The sequence below is a fragment of the Pleurodeles waltl genome, chromosome 10 (genome assembly GCF_031143425.1).
Source record: "Pleurodeles waltl isolate 20211129_DDA chromosome 10, aPleWal1.hap1.20221129, whole genome shotgun sequence".
Taxonomy (NCBI): domain Eukaryota; kingdom Metazoa; phylum Chordata; class Amphibia; order Caudata; family Salamandridae; genus Pleurodeles; species Pleurodeles waltl.
This window is the reverse complement of record NC_090449.1, coordinates 1,078,808,563-1,078,828,265: the sequence shown is the minus strand read 5'-3', so window position 1 is coordinate 1,078,828,265 and position 19,703 is coordinate 1,078,808,563. Positions and strand designations below refer to the sequence as shown.

The 19,703-nt window shown below is 50.6% G+C and overlaps 1 protein-coding gene across 3 annotated transcripts in view; it reads right to left on the bottom strand.

Moving 5' to 3' along the window:
* LOC138262277 (protein eva-1 homolog C-like) overlaps positions 1–19,703 on the bottom strand; it is a 272,791-nt gene that overhangs the window by 237,373 nt on the left and 15,715 nt on the right. For 2 of the 3 annotated variants that reach the window (XM_069212164.1, XM_069212165.1), the window contains exon 2: positions 1,429–1,637. The exons of the other annotated variant lie outside the window; for it this stretch is intronic. In XM_069212164.1, the coding sequence (XP_069068265.1) occupies positions 1,429–1,637 (209 nt within the window). The remainder of the gene's footprint in view (positions 1–1,428; positions 1,638–19,703) is intronic. 3 annotated transcript variants of the gene reach the window in all.

Sequence of the window (19,703 nt, the reverse complement as noted above, 5' to 3'; positions counted from 1 at the left end):
GGCTCAGTGCCTGAACGGTGCTTTTGGTACTCACTGCAGTACACTAGTGCCTTCAGTGCCCAGTGCAGTGGAGCAGTGCCTGACCAGTGCCTTCGGTGCCCACCGCAGCACACCAGTGCCTTCAGTGCTCAGTGTAGTGGAGCAGTGACTGACCAGTGCCTTCGGTACTCACCGCAGTACACCAGTGCCTTCAGTGCACAGTGCCGTGGAGCAGTGCCTGACCAGTGCCTTTGGTACTCACCGCAGTACACCAGTGCCTTCAGTGCGCAGTGCAGTGGAGCAGTGCCTGACAAGTGCCTTTGGTGCTCGCCACAGTACACCAGTGCCTTCAGTGTGCAGTGTAGTGGAGCAGTGCCTGTCCAGTGCCTTTAGTGCTCGCCGCAGTACACCAGTGCCTTCAGTGCCCAGTGCAGTGGAGCAGTGCCTGACCAGTGCCTTTGGTGCTCACTGCAGTACACCAGTGCCTTCAGTGCCCAGTATCGTGGAGCGGTGCCTCACTAGTGCCTTTGGTGCTCACCGAAGTACACTAGTGCCTTCAGTGCCCAGTGCAGTGGAGCAGTGCCTGAGCAGTGCCTTTGGTGCTCACTGCAGTACACCAGTGCCTTCAGTGCGCAGTGCCATGGAGCAGTGCCTGACCAGTGCCTCTGGTACTCACCGCAGTACACTAGTGCCTTCAGTGCCCAGTGCAGTGGAGCAGTGCCTGACCAGTGCCTTTGGTGCTCACCGCAGTACACCAGTGCCTTCAGTGCCCAGTACCGTGGAGCAGTGCCTCACTAGTGCCTTTGGTGCTCACCGAAGTACACTAGTGCCTTCAGTGCCCAGTGCAGTGGAGCAGTGCCTGACCAGTGCCTTTGGTGCTCGCCACAGTACACCAGTGCCTTCAGTGTGCAGTGCAGTGGAGCAGTGCCTGTCCAGTGCCTTTAGTGCTCGCCGCAGTACACCAGTGCCTTCAGTGCCCAGTGCAGTGGAGCAGTGCCTGACCAGTGCCTTTGGTGCTCACCGCAGTACACCAGTGCCTTCAGTGCCCAGTACCGTGGAGCAGTGCCTCACTAGTGCCTTTGGTGCTCACCGAAGTACACTAGTGCCTTCAGTGCCCAGTGCAGTGGAGCAGTGCCTGACCAGTGCCTTTGGTGCTCGCCACAGTACACCAGTGCCTTCAGTGTGCAGTGCAGTGGAGCAGTGCCTGTCCAGTGCCTTTAGTGCTCGCCGCAGTACACCAGTGCCTTCAGTGCCCAGTGCAGTGGAGCAGTGCCTGACCAGTGCCTTTGGTGCTCGCCGCAGTACACCAGTGCCTTCAGTGCCCAGTACCGTGGAGCAGTGCCTCACTAGTGCCTTTGGTGCTCACCGAAGTACACTAGTGCCTTCAGTGCCCAGTGCAGTGGAGCAGTGCCTGACCACCCCCAGTCGTGATTGACAGCGCGGTTGTACCTGGATGGCCACTGGCGAGGAGCAGAAGGTGTCTTCAGTGAGGTCACTCAGGTTGCCGGTTGGGCTGGGGCACAGGTTCTGGCTGGGCACTCGGCGCCCATAGAAGGCGGACAGGACACTGATGGAGGTCTTGTGAGGGCAGGTGACCCCCAGCTGCCCCCCCTCACAGGCACTGGCTGTATGGTTCTTCAGCACCTTCTCCAGGTAACCTACAGATTGAAACAGAGAATCATTCATTCCAGCTGGATCTTATTTCACCTGTAACTGACTCTGCCCCAACCCTACTGGCACCTTAAGAGGCTCGACTGACCTCTGACTGACTCCAACCCAACCCTACTGGCACCTTTAAGGCTTGACTGACCTGTGACTGACTCCGACCCAACCCTACTGGCACATGAAAGGCTTGACTGACCTGTGACTGACTCTGACCTACCCCTACTGGCATCTGAAAGGCTTGACTGACATGTGACTGACTTCAACCCAACCCTACCGGCACCTTAAGAGGCTCGACTGACCTGTGACTGACTCTGACCCAACCCTACTGGCACATGAAAGGCTTGACTGACCTGTGACTGACTCTGACCCACCCCTACTGGCATCTGAAAGGCTTGACTGACATGTGACTGACTTCACCCAACCCTACCGGCACCTTAAGAGGCTCGACTGACCTGTGACTGACTCCGACCCAACCCTACTGGCACATCAAAGGCTTGACTGACCTGTGACTGACTCTGACTCAACCCTAATGGCACATGAAAGGCTTGACTGACCTGTGACTGACTCTAACCCAACCCCACTGGCACATGAAAGGCTTGACTGACCTGTGACTGACTCTGACACACCCCTACCGGCACCTTAAGAGTCTCGGCTGATCTGTGACTGACTCCGGCAAGCCCTACTGGCACCTTAATGGCTTGACTGACCTCTGACTGACTCACCAATGGCCAGCAAATAAAAGAAACTAAACACACAAAGGATTGTGCCCCATTTTAGATTTAATTTGTACTTTTTCCTAACTATAGATAAAGGTAACTGAGCTTACAAAGGGTCGTATTTACAAGAAGCTTGTGCCACTGCGGTATCAGCGGAAGCCTCTTATCCACGCCTGTGGGCCGCGCACCGCCACTTTGTGTGTTTTCATGACCTTCTAGATATGGAGTAAGGCAGTGCATGCCGCTACCTGGCCTTGCTCTGTGCCGGGGGCGCGCTCCATGGGCGCTGTGGTGGGTGTTCCCATGCAACAGGTATGGATATTAACGCTGCCCTATATTTTCTTAATCATGTAAACTGGGGATGCGCCAAAACCTTACGCTTCCCTTGAGCAGGCATTATGAGGAGAATATTTTTAATTTCTCATTGTTTTTTTCTCTTTCAATGTATGCTATGTATGCTGCATTCTGCAGCACAGATAGAGACGGGAAAACACTTCTAGGGTTTGTTTTTTGTGCAGGAAGGTGCCCCTTCCTGCAGAAAAAGAATCCTGCATGCAACGGAGGCACCTTTCACGATGGCGCAAGGGGGCCTGCGCTGGCACTAGGCAGACAATTGTGAGCCAGCCCAGGGGGAAAGGACAGGAAAGCACCTGTTGCATTCGTGTTGCCCTACGCCGATTCCCCATAAATAAGGGCCAAAGTGAGAGCGTGTTTCAGAGTTGGTGGACACATTGGTGTTAAATGGTTTGAGGCCTGCTCGTGTTTGAGGTCTGCCAACGGACATCTTTATCTGAGCTTTTGTAGTTATGTTTTGTAAAACACACATTGAGTGGGTTTGGTCTGCCCCTTCTAAATATCTCTCCTTTGTCTCCTGAGGGCTGCTTTTTCAAGTACCATCCCGCTTCCTATGCAGCACCTGCAGTACAAAGCACAAGGGGCTATATTAACTTATGAAAATACATTAAAAATCAGACATATAGGGGCACATTTACGAGCCTCTGTATGTTGTTTTTTCACCACGCAATATGGTGCAAGAGAGACGCAAATGAAAACTTCCATTTATGAAGCCACGTAAGGCCACCTTGCGCGACGCTGCGTAGGTTCATAAATCTCGAGTACAGTAACGCAGCGCATATTGCTGCTTTGCATTACTCTGCCCCAGGGCGGTGTTCCATGGGCGTTGGGTGGGGGTTTGACGCATTTACAAATTCACATGAACAGCTGAACCTGGGAATGCGCCAAAAAGATACACCGCCTCCCCGACAGAGGCATAGCTGCGGAAAAAGCCTCAGGGAATTGTTTTTGCGGAAGAAGGTGCCCGTCCTGCACAAGCACAATGTTGCACGCAATGCAGACACCCTTGCAGAATAGTGCACGGGTGCCTGCACTGGTGCCAGCTGCTCATTGTGTGCCAGCGCAGGGGAAAGGACTGCTGTTCTGTGCTGCAGCACTTTTTCATAAATATGTTTTTTACTTCTTTGGGTCACATGCATTCAATGTACATAGTAATCTTTGTGAGCATTACTTTCATTGCTACAGCAACAAGGTGATGGTAGGAACATCTGAATTCACCTGAGCCAATGCCGACTGCACTGAGCCACCTTCCAGACTATCGTGGTTCGCCCGCTGCGCCATTCTAGACAGCAACCCATCTTATGCAAATCAGTCTTGGTCCTGCTCCAATAGGAACTGGGAAGCCCAAACTGCCAGACCAGGTCACCTCAAGATAAGAACAGAAGCTACCCCAGATCTGTGGCGATCTACTCAGGTCTCACCCCTAAGGTACAGCTTGAGTCCTGTGGCACAGGGAGCATAAGAGCCACATCTAGGCACATTCATCACACACAGGGCATCTACCGCCTGGTAGTTTGGGCTGAACTGTTCCGACTGGAGCAGGGTTAAAACCCTCACTGTACCACTGGAAGCAAGCTGCACCCAGCGGGAGAGCCCAATCAGAGTGAAACGGGTCCCAGGATGCTTCTATTGCAGTTCAGAGAGGACCTGGTCCGGCAGCTTGTTCTGGATTGTCCCATTGGAGTAGAGTCAAGACTGATTTGCACACGGCTGGGTCCAAACTGACGTTGCATGGTGGTCCAAGGGCCAGATCTATGAATCTGGCCCATTGCGATTCGGTAATTGCGATTTTTAAGAAATCGCAATACCGACTCGCAAAGGGCCATGTATCACATTTGCGATTCGGTAATTGCGATTTCTTAAACATTGCAAATGCAATTCCCGAATCGCAAATTGCGATACTGGCCCCATTCGCAGCTACGGGCCTGTTGGCCCATAGCTGCGAATTTTTTGCATTTCCTAAATTGCGATTTCTGAACCAGAAATCGCAATTTGGGGAATGCAAAAGGCCAGGGTGCTGGGGTCCTAAGGCCCCCTCTCCTGCACCCCAATTTTTTTTTTTACCATGTAAAGTACACACATGCCAAAAGGGCATGTGTGCTTTACATATTAAATTTAAAAATGCAGTTTTACTGCATTTTTAAATTTTGCACCAGGTTACCACCTGGTTGCAGACAATGGTATTTTGCATGTGCAAAATACCATTCTGCGAAAAATCGCAATTTGCGATTTTTTGCAGAATTGCCTTGCAACCTGGATTTTGCGTAACGCAAATTGTGATTCGCAAAATCCAGGTCGCAACGCAAAAAATCGCAATTTTTGCGATTTCTATTTTGTGGTCTGTGAATGCCTTTGATGCATTGCAGACCACGATTTTGCACTCGCAAACGGCCGATTTCACCGTTTGCGAGTGCAAAATATTTCGATACATCTGGCCCCAAATAACAAGGGACTACGATAAGGCTTGAGTAATTTTCTTTCGGATCACAGAGTGAGATAGCGATTGAAACGGTTGTCAGTGAACATGTTCTAGTGAGAGTCTCCGCTAAAAGGATGGAATTCAGTTCACATTGAGCCAGCACTAGTGACTATGTACAGACCAGTGCTGTTGTACTGGGTGGGAGTTGCGTTTGAGCCACATTGACCCCTTGCTTGTGGGAATTCACAACTGAGTGTTGTAGTACTGCAGATGTATTTGCTTCCCATGTGGCACACACCAGCGAGTGTGTACAGGTCACTATACTGGAGAAGGTGGGTTTCATTCACATTGAACTCTGTTGGAAATGGCCCTTTCTGGAGGGTTGTCCCCAAACTTTTTGCCTTTCTCCTCCTATTTTTCTGACCCTCTTTTTGTTGACTTTAGGACTCTGGGCACTTTACCACTGCTAACTAGTGCCAACGTGCATGTGCTCTCTCCCCTAAAACTTGGGACAATTGGCTTACACCTGTTTAGCTTATTTAATTTACCTTTAAGTCCCTTGTAAGGTGTATACCATATACCCAGGGCCTGTAAATTAAATACCACTAGTGGGCCTGCAGCGCAGATTGTGCCACCCACAGAAGTAGCCTTTCAAACCTCTCTCAGGCCTGCCCCTGCAGTCCCTGCATGCGCAGTTTGCTGCCACATTGATTAGGCAAGTCAAACCACTTGCAAAGGCCTAACCCCCCTTTTTACTACACCTAAGTCATCCCTAAGGAAGGCCTTGGGCAGCACCATGGGCAAGGTGCTGTGCATGTAAAAGGAAGGACATGTAGGGCCAGATTTCTAAGAATCTGGTGCACCAATACTGAGGCGTCAGATGTCTTCTGCCCCCCACTGCCACCTAATGACACCGTGGGTTCACTGTTTTTACATAATGGCGTACCATGGCGCACGTTAGGCCAATAGCGTCAACATTTTTGACACTACTGTAGTGCTTTGCTGTACCAGCATCAACAATGTTGACGCTAGTGCAGCAAAGTGCAAGGAGGCTTATTGACCTCAATGGGTGTGTCCTTTTAACGCCTGCTTTGAGCAGGTGTTAAAAATGATGCCAACATTTCATTGCACCATTTTAGCGGGCCTTCTAATGTCAGAACGCCCTCCTTCCGCACATTATGCCTGGCCCAGGGATATTGTGGTGCAATGGCATGGCGATTTTTGCCTTGTTGAGCCACCTTAGCGTAAAACAATGACACAAATGTGGTGCAAGGAGGCGCTAGGGCCTTGTAAATCTGGCCCATAGTTTTATGTGTTACATAGTAGTGACAACAGCCTATTTCGTTTTTCACTGCTATGACTGCTGGTCCTCTCATACGTTTGCATTGGAAATTGCCTGACACATGTCTAATTGGTAATTTCTGATCTGTGAGGAGAAGCACAGGCATGTTTGGCATGTCTGAAATTGCAGTGAGAAATCCTGCTTACTGGTGTAGGTGGATTTTACAATACTATTTAAAAAATGTCACTTTTAAAAAGTGGGCATTTCTCTGTGCTTATAACTCTGGTGCTTTGCAGCATAACTCCAATCCGTGTCTGCGGCAGGGTGACAGACCCACTTTGTGCATACTCACCAGACAGCCATCCATCAGGGACGGTTAGGTGTGACAGGGTTACATCTGCATAATCAACACAACAGAGTGTGACTGTAAAAATAAGAGAGAGTCGATTCTGATTCTCCGTCTTATCCATATTCAGTGATTCCCTACACCAAGGTAAATTATAAGGGGTTACTTTCTGCTTTTTGAGGGGTCATTCCTTTATGGAAGAGGAAGCCTCACACACCTGTTGGTGTCATGCTTCATCATCGGCCCCCTCTTCCCACCCTGCTAGGACAGTGCCACCAGGGCGGACTCAACCTCCAGGAAGATTTCATGCAGGATCGAGTGCTTAAATAAAATACCTACTGGATAAAACTGGGATCCAGATGAACTATTTTAAAAATACCTTGCGGTACCCCTGCATTTTACCTTTATTACTGGGTACCACAGGTAGTATTGAAACAGAACAAGGATGGCTGTTCAAGAGTGATGACTCGAGCCACCTATACTAAGGCCAACATTTTTCTGCCCACATTTCAACCCCCAATGGGTCTCAGGCATTCTTCAGGGCCATGGATCCCTACCCAACCTAGAGGGCTAAATTACCCTAAATTTAGGATTGGGCTAGCAAAACACAATACATACAGTTTTTATGCTACCTGAATAAGGGATGGATAACTAAAGCCACCCTAACTTTGGGAGCTGTCAGCTTCCTGGTCAAGAAGGGGGTTGTAGGAGGCTGGCCTGGTTTGTAGTGGGTACCACATGTATTTACACCTTAGACCAGGTCCAGTTATCCCTTATCAGTGAAATGTAGTCAGTGTCTAGAAGCCAGGCTGTCTAGAGGTAGCTGTAGGCAGAGCAGCCAAGGCTTATCTAGAAGACATGCAAAGCTCATTCAACACCACTGTAGTCACACAGTACTTATACACAAGAAACACAATACTCAGTGTTACCAAAAATAAATGTACTTCACTTTTAGTGACACAAATTCCAAATATATCTTAGAGGCTATACTCCCTTAGGAGATAAGTATTATACACAAAATATACACTAGTAACCAAAATCAGGCAAGCAAACAGTCATAAAATAGTGTAGTGAAAATCACAATAGGTTGAAATGAGCTAAGTGGAACACAAACCATATACTAAAATAGTGGAATACGAATGTCAGTTTCCCACCTAGGTAAGTGTAGTGTGTAGAGGGGCGCTCGGAGCATTAGAAAACATCAAAGGTAAGTAAAATACCCCACCCCAGAGCCCAGGAAAGCAGGAGTAAAGTACTGCAAGTTTCCTCAGAACACACTAGAAGTCATGATAAAGAAGAATGCAAAAACCAAGCAAGACTGCAAGACACCAACAATGGATTCCCGGACCTGAAAACCTGGGGAGAGAGGTGACCAAGTCCAAGAGTCACTGATGAGTCCATGAGTCACAGGAACCCCTGCTAATCCGGACGAAGGTGAAAAAGTGAACTCTCTGGTGAGAAGAAAAAGTCAGAAATGCACCAAAGACATCTCTGGGGTCCTGCTTGGTGCAGGAGATGTGCCACGTTGAGAAGATGAATGCAGGCTGGTTTTCGTCGTTGGATTCCGCCAACAAGCCTTGGCGCATGCAAGAACCATGTTTGGCAAGAAAAGGCACTGCCTGGGTCCAGAAGGGACCTGGGGGTCTCAACTCAAAATGAGGAGACAGAGGAGGCTCTCAGCACTTCAGAGAGCCCTCAGAAGACCTGGAAGTACCCACAGGAGTCCCAGAACATGGGGACAAAGGAGTTGCAAATGGTGGTCATTGCAGCACTACACAACGGGATCCAACGCTGCTGGAAAACAACTCAGGGAGCCGAGCATCGCAGAATAGGGTACTGGGGACCTGGGCTAGGATGTGCACCAAGGATTTCTTGGAGAAGTGCACAGAATCCCTAAGAGTTGCAAAACACGAAGTGCACAGGGATACTGTCTGGCACGGGGAGGCAAGCTCTTACCTCCACCAAATTTAGACAACTGGACCTTTGGACAGGTACGGTCACTTTGGTCTACCCTTCCAGAGACCATGCTCATCGACAGGAGAGGGGACCCAGAGTACCGGTTGTCGCTGCAGAAGGGTGCCTGCTGAAGCAGGGAAGTGTCTCCATCACTCCACAGTCCTTCAATTAATCCAGGGCAGCCTGAAGACAGGGAGCCTTCTGAGGAGGCACAACCTGGAAACTGTTGCAGTTGCTGTCAGGAGCTGGAGATACAAAGTTGTAGTAGTCGCCTTGGATACTTTGTTGCAAGGTGCAGAGTTCCTGGAGCTGTTTTGCAGTTGATCCACTGATAGAAAGTGAAACAGAGGATGCAAAGGAGTCCTGCTGGAGTCTTGCAATCTGAATCTGAAGAAACACCCAGAGGAGAGATCCCAAATAGCCCTGAGAGGGGGATTGGCTACCTACCCAGGTATGGACCTATCAGGAGGGGTCTCTGACGTCACCTGCTGGCACTGGCCACTCAAATGCTCCTAGATTATCCCAACACCTTGGAATCCAAGATGGAAAAACTCAGGGACACTCTGGAGGAGCTCTGGGCACCACCCCTGGGGTGGTAATGGACAGGGGAGTGGTCACTCTCCTTTCCTCTGTCCAGTTTTATGCAAGAGCTGGGACTGGGGGTCCCTGAACCGGTGTAGACTGGATTATGCAAGGAGGGCAACATCCATCTGTGCTCTTCAAAGCACTTCCAGAGGCTCTGGGAGGAAACCACTCACATGCTGGTAACACCTATTTCCAAAGGGAGAGGGTGTAACACCCCTGTCCCAAAGTAAATGCTTTGTTCTGCGTTCCTGGGATTGGGCTGCCCAAGGCAGAAGCCTGTCTGTGAGGTGGCAGCAGCTGGGGCTGCAGTGGGAACCTCAGAAAGCTGGTTTTGCAGTACTGGGGGTCCATGGTGGAGCCCCAGAGTGCATGGAATTGCCCCCCCCCATACCAGAATAAGTATGGGGGTACAATTTCCAGTTCTTAGACACCTTACATGGCCATATTCGGGGTTACCATTGTGAAGCTACATATAGGTATTGACCTATATGCAGTGCACACTTATAATGGCGTCTCCGCACTCACAAAGTCTGGGAAAAGCGGCCTGGACGACGTGGGGGCACCTCTGCTAGTGCAGGGGTGCCCTCGGACACAGGTACTTTGCACCCAGCCTGCAGGGTTGGAAGACCTGACATATAGGTGACTTATAAGTGACCTGGTGTAGTGAAAATCGCTGTGAAATAGTGTATGCACGATTTCACCCAGGCTGCAGTAGAAGTCCTGAAGTGTTTGTATGCTATCCTTATGGGTGGCAAAAGAACTGATGCAGCCCATAAGGATTCCCTGGAACCCCAAAGCCCTGGGTACCTAGGCACCATTAACTAGGGACTTATAAGGGGGGTCCAGTGTGCCAATTTGGAGTAAAATATGGAGTCACTAAATATAGTGACAGATTTAAAAAAGAGAGAGAGCATGAGTACTGGAGTTATGATTGGCAGGACTCCAGTGACAATTTAGAAAACAGTAAAACACACTGACAAGCAGGCCACAAACCAGAAGCACTGGAGGCCTGACTTGCAGGATCCCAGTGACACAGTCAAAACAAGCTGACATCAGGCAGAAATTGGGGGTACCATGCCAAAAAGAGGGTACTTTCCTGCAGAGTCCACCCCTGGAGTCTTGGGAACTCCCTATGAGAACATGACTTTCAAAGTCTTAAGGGGGCTTTGAATCTCCTTCTCCAGGATGACCAGGAACAGTCTGGTAACCAGGAGGAGGGGGGGGGGGATTCTAACCCTTTAGACTCAGGAGATCAGCCTAGAGATTCAGGGGTGGGCTTTGTACAAAATCTTCCCCCTAGCAAACCATCTAGTGTAGCTGGCAGTGGGAGGGGTTCACACACAGGTAGAGCTCCCTTCACACCTAGAGGTCAGGTCACTAGGGTTACCAAAGCTAGGGAAAGATCTGCCTCTGCTCACTCCCATGTCACCTCAGTCTCTGAGGGGTCCCACACATCCAATCCTGGTGATGACTCCATAGACAGGGAGCTCAGAAAGCTGAGATTGGAGGAGGCTAGATTGAGGCTGCAACAGCAACAGTTGGCCCTAGATAGGGAAGCCTTAGATGTGGAAAGGGAATGGCAGGGGTTGGGGTTAGAGCCCCATGGTGGCAGCAGCAACAGTAGTTTCAGAAGTTATGGGGTCAGGGAGGACACCATTGACTCAAGAAACTTACACAAAATTGTTCTCCCTCACAAAGAGGGGGATGATATCCAAAAGTGGTTTGCTGCACTTGAGAGGGCCTGTAAAGTACAGAGGAGGTCCCTCATAAGCAGTGGGCTGCTATTCGTTGGTTGTCCTTCTCTGGTGGAGGGTGGGACAGACTCCTCAGTGTTAAGGAAGATGTTTCAGACAGTTGTGACATCCTGTGCTCATTGATGGTTTTGGGCTCACCACAGAGCAATACAGAATTAAGTTCAGGGAAATCAAAAAAGAATCTTCACAAGATTGGGTTGACTTTGTGGACTGTTCTGGCAAAGCTTTCGAAGGTTGGTTCCATGGCAGTAAGCGCCTGACTATGAGGGTCTATACAATCTGATTTTCAGAGAGCATATTTTGAATAGTTGTGTGTCTGATTTGTTACACCGGTACTTGGTAAACTCAGATCTAATCTGACCTCTCCCCAAGAATTGGGAAAGAAGACAGACAAATGGGTCAGAACAAGGGTGAACAGAAAAGCTCATACAGGGGGTGACAAAGGAAAGAAGAAAGATGGTGAGAAATCTCAGGAGAAGCATGGGCACAAACATAAACATAAAGATTCATCTTCAAGTCCACAACACTCCTCTGGGGGTGGAGATAAAACATCTTCTTCTTCCTCTTCTACACACAATTACAAGCCTTGGTGCTATGTGTGCAGAGGTAAAGGCAGAGGCAAGGGGGTAAGTCCTGTCCAGGTAAAGCCCTTGAGCCGACCGCCACTTATACATTTATGTTCCACCTGGCCCTTTTTGCAAGGTCATCCCCAGTCTTTTTTCCTCCTTCCTCCTAATTGTTTTTACCAGTTTTTGTTGGCTTTAGGACTCTGGGCACTTTACCACTGCTAAACCAGTGCTAAAGTGCATATGTTCTCTCTGTAAATTGTACTGTTGATTGGTTTATCCATGATTGGCATATTTGATTTACTGGCAAATCCCTATTAAAGTGCACTAGAGGTGCCCAGGGCCTGTAAATCAAGTGCTACTAGTGGGCCTGCGGCACTGGTTGTGCCACCCACATTAGTAGCTCTGTAAACACGGCTCAGACCTGCCACTGCAGTGTCTGTGTGTGCAGTTTTAAACTGCCAATTCGACTTGGAAAGTGTACCCACTTGCCAGGCCTAAACCTTCCCTTTTACTACATGTCAGGCACCTCTAAGGATGGCCTTAGGTAGCCCCAGGGGCAGGGGGCAGTGTATGTTTACGGTAGGACATATACTAGTGTGTTTTATGTGCCCTTACAGTGGAATACTGCCAAATTCGGTTTTTACTGTGCAAGGCTTATCCCTCTCATGAGGACTGCCTTTAAATATCCTTAAAGCACAGATTCTCATTGAGAGCAGATGAAAATGGGGAGTTTAGGGTCTCTGAACTCACAATTAAAAAATACATCTTTAGTGAAGTTGGTTTTTAAATTGTCTGTTTGAAAATGCCACTTTAGAAAGTAGGCATTATCTTGCTTAAACCATTCTGTGACTCTGCCTGTTTGTGGCTTGTCGGTCTGGGTCAGTTTGACAGTTGGGCTGATTTGAACCTCTATAGGCAGTGACACAAATGGGATGGGAGTGTAGCCTGCATATCCTGATGGGTCATCTGAGCTAGAGGGGAGGGCGGAGTGGTCATTCACATCTGAAGGACTGTGCCTGCCCTCACACAATGCAGTCTCCAACCCCCTGGTGTGTGTCTGGGGCCTGGCCTGGACAAGGAAGGATCTCACAAACACTTGAGACTTTGCTTTGAAGTTTGCCAACTTCAAAGGCAGAACTGGGTATAAGAAGAAGACCCAAAACCCCAGACCTTTAGAATCTTTCTGGAATGAAGAGGAACCTCTGCCCAGGAGAAGAGCTGAAGAGCTGGAGGAGGAGTACCGTCCCTTTGCTGTGTTGCTTTGGTGGACTGGCCTGCAGTTGCTACTTCTGCCTTAAAAGAGTGCAAAATGTGAACTTTGCTTTGTGTCCTGCTTGAGAAAGTTTTCCAAGGGCTTGGAGTACAGCTTGCCTCCTGTTGGAAGTCTTAGGAACACCAAAGACTTCAGTTTCCTCGACCTGCAGCACTGGGAACTGTGTGTTTTGTGCTGCTCAAGATGAGAAATCACCACGATGCCGCCAATGATGCTGCTGGCCTGCACCGTGACCTGCCAACGCCGCACGGAGTCGCATTGCCCCACTTCCCACTGCGACCCTGGTCTCACCGATATCGTCATCGGATGACTTCACCGAGCTGCTGCTCGCACCGTGACCCGTGGGCCTCGCACTCCAGCATTACATGCTCACACTGCAGCCTGGGCATCCCCGACGCCCCTGATGACACTGGTGCCGCTGACTGCACGTGGCCTGTGGACACCGCTTGTGAGGTACACGAAGCCCCATCCGGTCCCACACCCCAGCACCGGTCCACCGACACCAGCATCATCGACTCCAGTGTCACCTCCAGGCATCCTGCCTGCACCATGGCCTGGGGACACCGCTCGTGAAGGTCACGAAGCACCATCCAGTCCCGCACCACTGACTTGGGGCTATCAATGACATTGCATCAGCAACTATGACACCGCTGCCTGCACCGTGACCTGGTGACCCCACACCGCTCCGCTTAACACCGCAGCCTTGATCTCACCGAAGCTACTGGAATCCGTTACCGAGCCTCTGCCTGCACTGGGACCTGTAGGCACCGCACATCACATTGTCCTGCTTTGCACCACAGCCCCGATGCCATCCACGACAGTGCTCCTGACTTCATCAGCCCGGAGTTTGATCCGCAACACGTGTGAACTTTCAGGACCCGACGACTCTCGCTCCAACTCCAGAACTGACACCGCGACACTAGCGAAGCCGCTCTCCGGAGCTCACTGCGAGGATCACAACGCCCTGCAAATCCAAGGTACTGTTTGCGGGTCTTCCCAACACCGTAGCTGGGCCGCGACGCCGCGGCCGGCCTGAACTGTTGGTTTTGTTGATCACGATGCTGTGATAGCCCTAGGTTGAGCTATTGATTTCAAGGAACTGTATTTTTGACTAAATTTTGCAGAATTCATATTTGTATTACTGTATGTTGGATTTTTAACGTATTTGGTCTTCTTTTATATAGATAAATATTGAGTATTTTTCTAAAACTGGTGTGGTGTCCTTTTGTAGTGTTTTAACTTATTACTGTGTGTAGGAAAGTGCCATCTTCCTTGGCATGTTACCCCCATTTTTACCTGTATGTCAGTATGTTTTTGCCTGTCTCACTGGGATCCTGCTGGTCAGGACCCCAGTGCTCATAGTTTATGGCCTTATGTGTGTGTCTGTAAAGTGCTTGACTGTGTCACTAAGGCTCTGCTAATCTGAACCTCAGTGCTTCTGCCCTCTCTGCTTTTAAATTTGTCACTATAGGCTAGTGACTTAATTTACCAATTTCAATTGGCACACTGGACCCCCCTTATAAGTCCCTAGTATATGGTACGGAGGTACCCAGGGCATTGGGGTTCCAGGAGATCCATATGGGCTGCAACATTTCTTTTGCCATCCATAGGAAGCTCAGACAAACCCTTACACAGAACTGCCATTGTAGCCTGCGTGAAATAGTGCACACACTATTTCACAGCCATTTTCACTGCACTTAAGAAACTTATAAGTCACTGATATGTCTAGCCTTCACTTCCTGAAGCTTAGGTGCAAAGTTACTAAGTGTGAGGGCACCCTTGCACTAGCAAAGGTGCCCCCACATAGTTTAGGGCCATTTCCCGGGACTTTGTGAGTGCAGGGACACCATTACACGCGTGCACTACATATAGGCCAATACCTATATGTAGCTTCACAATGGTAACTCCGAATATGGCCATGTAACATGTCTAAGATCATGGAATTGTCCCGCCATTCCAAATCTGGTATTGGGGAGCCAATTCCATGCATCCTGGGGGCTCCACCATGGACCCCAAGTACTGCCAAACCAGCTCTCTGAGGCTTGCACTGCAGCTACCGCTGCTGCCACCTCACAGACAGGCTTCTGTCCTCCTGGGGTCTGAGCAGCTCAGTCCCAGGAAGGCAGAACAAAGTATTTCCTCTGAGAGCAGGGTGTTACACCCTCTCCCTTTGGAAATAGGTGTTACAGGCTGGGGAGGGGTAGCCTCCCCCAGCCTCTGGAAATGTTTTGAAGGGCACAGATGGTGCCCTCCTTGCATAAGCCAGTCTACACCGGTTTATGGACCCCCCAGCCCCTGCTCTGGGAAGAAACTGGGCAAAGGAAAGGGGAGTGACCACTCCCCTGTCCATCACCAGGTCACTCCCCTGTCCATCACCACCCCAGGGATGGTGCCCAGAGCTCCTATAGTGTGTGCCAGACTTCAGCCATCTTGCTTTGCAAGGTGTGGGGGCACTCTGGAGGGCTCTGAGTGGCCAGTGCCAGCAGGTGACGTCAGAGACCCCTCCTGATAGGTCCATACCTGATAAGGTAGCCAATCCCCCTGCCAGGGCTATTTAGGGTCTCTCCTGTAGGTTCTCTTCAGATTCTGCTTGCATGTTTCCTTCAGGAATCCTCTGCAACTACTACTTCATCCTCTGACCTCGGATCAACCGCAGTCTGCTCCAGGAACCACTGTAGCAGCAACAAAGTATCCACAAAGGATACTTTTCCTCTGCAACTTCAGCTCCAGCCAGCAACTGCAACAGTTTCCATGGTGCGCACGCTCTGGGCACAAACAACAGAAGATGGATGGAATGCAGAGCAAATCAAACATTCACCCCAGTCACAGATCTGGGTTTAATCCATCAGTTTTTTTTGCTCACCATGCCGTTCCAGTTTGGACCCAGCCATATGCAAATCAGTCTTGACCCTGTTCCCCAAAGGAACAGTGCAGCCCTAACTGCCAGGCCAGGTCCTCCTGGTGACTGGGGGTGAGTGTTTGCATTGTTCAGCACTTTTGTGTTGCTAAAGTAAACAGAGCACACCTTCTTCTGCCACCCACCCTGTGAGACAACGCATACAGAGACAGATACACACACAAACACACAGACAGACGTACAGAGAGACTGTAACCCCCATACACACACAGACACATACATACAGACTCACACAGACAGACAGCCACACACAGGCACGCACAGACTTACATATTCAAAGACAGACGCAAACACACAGATACAGACAGACACATAGCTATAAACACACACACACACACACTGCCTACTCTCTACCTAGGCCAATCTTCTGAACCATCCACAAGTGCTGCGAGGCCAGACCAGAGGCAGAGGGTGCTATACAAATGTAATCTTACACCCAGGCGTGCTACCGTTCGGCTGAAAGGGCTTTAGCTCCATTCCACCCCCCACTCCCCGGTCAGATTCCCTGGGCTGAGCTGGCTGGGCTGGGGCTGCTGACCTGACCTTCAGGCATAACAAAGTACTCCTGCAAGGACAGTTGCAGCCCTGACAGTCCTCTCTGGGTCTTTGTTGCTTCATTCAGTCTCCGCGGCCTTCGTGTCTCAGGGGATACAAATGGGTATCATCGATCGGGTGATTGTTTCACGTCAATGGAAAAGAGTTCTGACTCTCTCTTTATAATGAAGAGGTAAAGTGAGTCCAAGCAAGTCACATCCCACACTCACCAGCCAATGAGAGCAGAGCTCCCAGCAACTCCTCCTCCCCAGCCAGAGAGCTAGAATCATTGCCCATCAAGGGCACCTCAAAGATAGAGCTATGCCAGGAGATTTTACCTTCCCTACAAGTCCATAAACTTAGCTTAGTTTATTAAAGTATAACATACATTTTATTAGCATTTTGCCATATTCTCATGTGTTGTGAAGACATTAATATTGTGCAACACTATTTAAACGAAAAGCGCACCGAGGAAATATTACATTTTCACAAAGGGATAAAAAGAATGCTCCCTTGTTTAATGCACATTATAGCCAACTGCAAATCAAAAATAATATGGGCCATTATTGTGCCTCCGGCAGACATCCCAACAACCTGAGGAAATGATGACTTCCTGTAGGGATGTCTCAACCTTTCATCTTTCTGAGACTGTTAGAACGGATACCACTTAGTTAAGGACAACACTGGTTATTTGCAGCAATGCAGAATTGGACCAGTACCAAGGCTGATGTGCACATCCCTGGTTCCTGCCTGAGGGCACATGGTGGGCAACAACCAAGGGACAAGGCTCTGACTAGTTACCAGTGGCTGAGATGAATTTGAGCACCCCATCACCCACTTTGTCGCTTTCTTTGCTGTGACACCCACAGAGCGATGGGTCTGCCCAGACCTGGGTCATGTGCGCAGTGTGCTATAGGACTGAAACAGCGCCCACTGCTGATGCCCGCGCAGGCCGAAGCTGGTTCAGGGTTACTTGTGTTCCCAGTCACAGGGCTCCTGGCCCGGTAGTTTGGCTTAGACTATTCTTATTTCAGCAGGACTAAGGCTGATATACATACTTCTTGGTCCTGCCTAAGGGGGGTAGGGTGCAAAAAAAACAGTGTACTACAACTTGGGGCCAGATGTAGGAAAATTCTGATTTGCGGCTCGCAATTCAGGATGCAGGATGGTGTCCCTGACACCATCTGCGACTCGCAAGGGGGTCGCAAAGGCCCACCTCATTAATATTAATGAGGTGGGTCGCAACTTGCGACCCCCTTGCGACTCGCCGCCCTCACAGGGATGGTGGCGTGCTGGAGACAGCAGACCGCCATGTCTGTGACTGCTTTTAAATAAAGCTGTTTTTTTTTGTAATGCAGCCCGTTTTCCTTAAAGAAAAGCAAGATGCATTACAAAATGACAAATTAAACGTTTCAGTTTCATTTTTTCAGAGCAGGCAGTGTTCCATAGGACCACTGCCTGCTCTGAAAAAAAGGTTTTCCAGGCCATTCACAAAGGGGAAGGGGTCCCATACGGACCCCTTCCCTTTTGCGAATGTGTTACCACCAGTGTGACACTGGTGGTAACTGCGCTTGCTTTGCGACTGCGTTCGCGGTCACAAAACAATCTTGCATTGCGCTGTGACTTGTAATTAGGAAGGGGAACACCCCTTCCTAATTGCGATTCGCAGTCCCGTTTTGTGAGTCGGTAACCAGGTTACCGACTCGCAAAATGGCGATTGGGCGTTGCGATGTGGTTTTTGCTGTTTGCGATGTTCAAAACCTTTCCTACATCTGGCCCTTGGTCCCCAATAACTACAAGTGGCTTATACAATTCAAGCATTCTAGCCATCACTTCTAAGTTTGGTGCAAAATCTAATGTGGCAAAGCATATGTGACGTTCGCCAAAAGATTCCATGCAGCTCTCTGGAGTTTGCACCCTGGCCTGGCTGGTGCTTTTGGAGATGCTGTAAGATCGCACCTTCTAGTCTTTGGAGGGGGGATGGGGGAATGCACCAGATGACAGGATTGGTTGCTCTCCTGTCTCTGACTTTACTGCAATCAATGACCCTAACATTCTAATGGGAAGCATCTGCAGTGATCAATGTTCACTGGTAAACATCTTAGAAGGTTACGTCGTGGGGGTTGTACCAAAACATTTTTAACTCAACAGTGGATCAGCCTAAAAAGTTTGAAAATCACTGCGTTAAAATGAGTGCCCTTTGCCACGTAAAAAAATACTACATTTCTCGTGCTTTTTGGGCAGCATTGCAAGGAGAGGGCCTGGCACACGAGCCCCAGCAGCCAGGAGCCAGGCAGCTGTGGAGGAGCGGTGCCGGACCGGGGTGGCCGCCTCGCGACAAGCGATCCCTCCGGTGGGGTGGCAGCTCCCCGACACTGCGTGATCGGAGTTTGGTACATGTCACCTGCAGCTCGCCCAAGGGCCCCCTCTGCCAGGATGTCCTGCGCCGTGAGAGTGGCGAGGACCAGGGGAGAGGGCAGGGGGGAGACTGATGAAGAGGGCGAAGGGCTCGTCCATCGGAGAGCGAGGCTGGTGGAAGGTCAGAGGAGAGGGAGGAGAGGGCAGGGGGTCAGAGGAGAGGGCAGGGGGTCAGAGGAGAGGGCAGGGGGAGACTGATGAAGAGGGCGAAGGGCTCGTCCATCGGAGGGCACGGCTGGCGGAAGGTCAGAGGAGAGGGAGGAGAGGGCAGGGGGTCAGAGGAGAGGGCAGGGGGTCAGAGGAGAGGGCAGGGGGAGACTGATGAAGAGGGCGAAGGGCTCGTCCATCGGAGAGCGAGGCTGGCGGAAGGTCAGAGGAGAGGGCAGGGGCTAAGAGGAGAGGGCAGGGGGTCAGAGGAGAGGGCAGGGGGTCAGAGGAGAGGGCAGGGGCTCAGAGGAGAGGGCAGGGGGGTCAGAGGAGAGGGCAGCGGGTCAGAGGAGAGGACAGGGGGTCAGAGGAGAGGGCAGGGGGGAGACTGATGAAGAGGGCGGAGGGCTCGTCCATCGGAGAGCACGGCTGGCGGAAGGTCAGAGGAGAGGGCAGGGGGTCAGAGGAGAGGGCAGGGGGTCAGAGGAGAGGGCATGGGGAGACTGATGAAGAGGGCGGAGGGCTCGTCCATCGGAGAGCACGGCTGGCGGAAGGTCAGAGGAGAGGGCAGGGGCAGAGGAGAGGGCAGGGAGTCAGAGGAGAGGGCAGGGGCAGAGGAGAGGGCAGGGAGTCAGAGGAGAGGGCAGGGGCAGAGGAGAGGGCAGGGGGTCAGAGGAGAGGGCAGGGGGAGACTGATGAAGAGGGCGGAGGGCTCGTCCATCGGAGAGCACGGCTGGCGGAAGGTCAGAGGAGAGGGCAGGGGGTCAGAGGAGAGGACAGGGGGTCAGA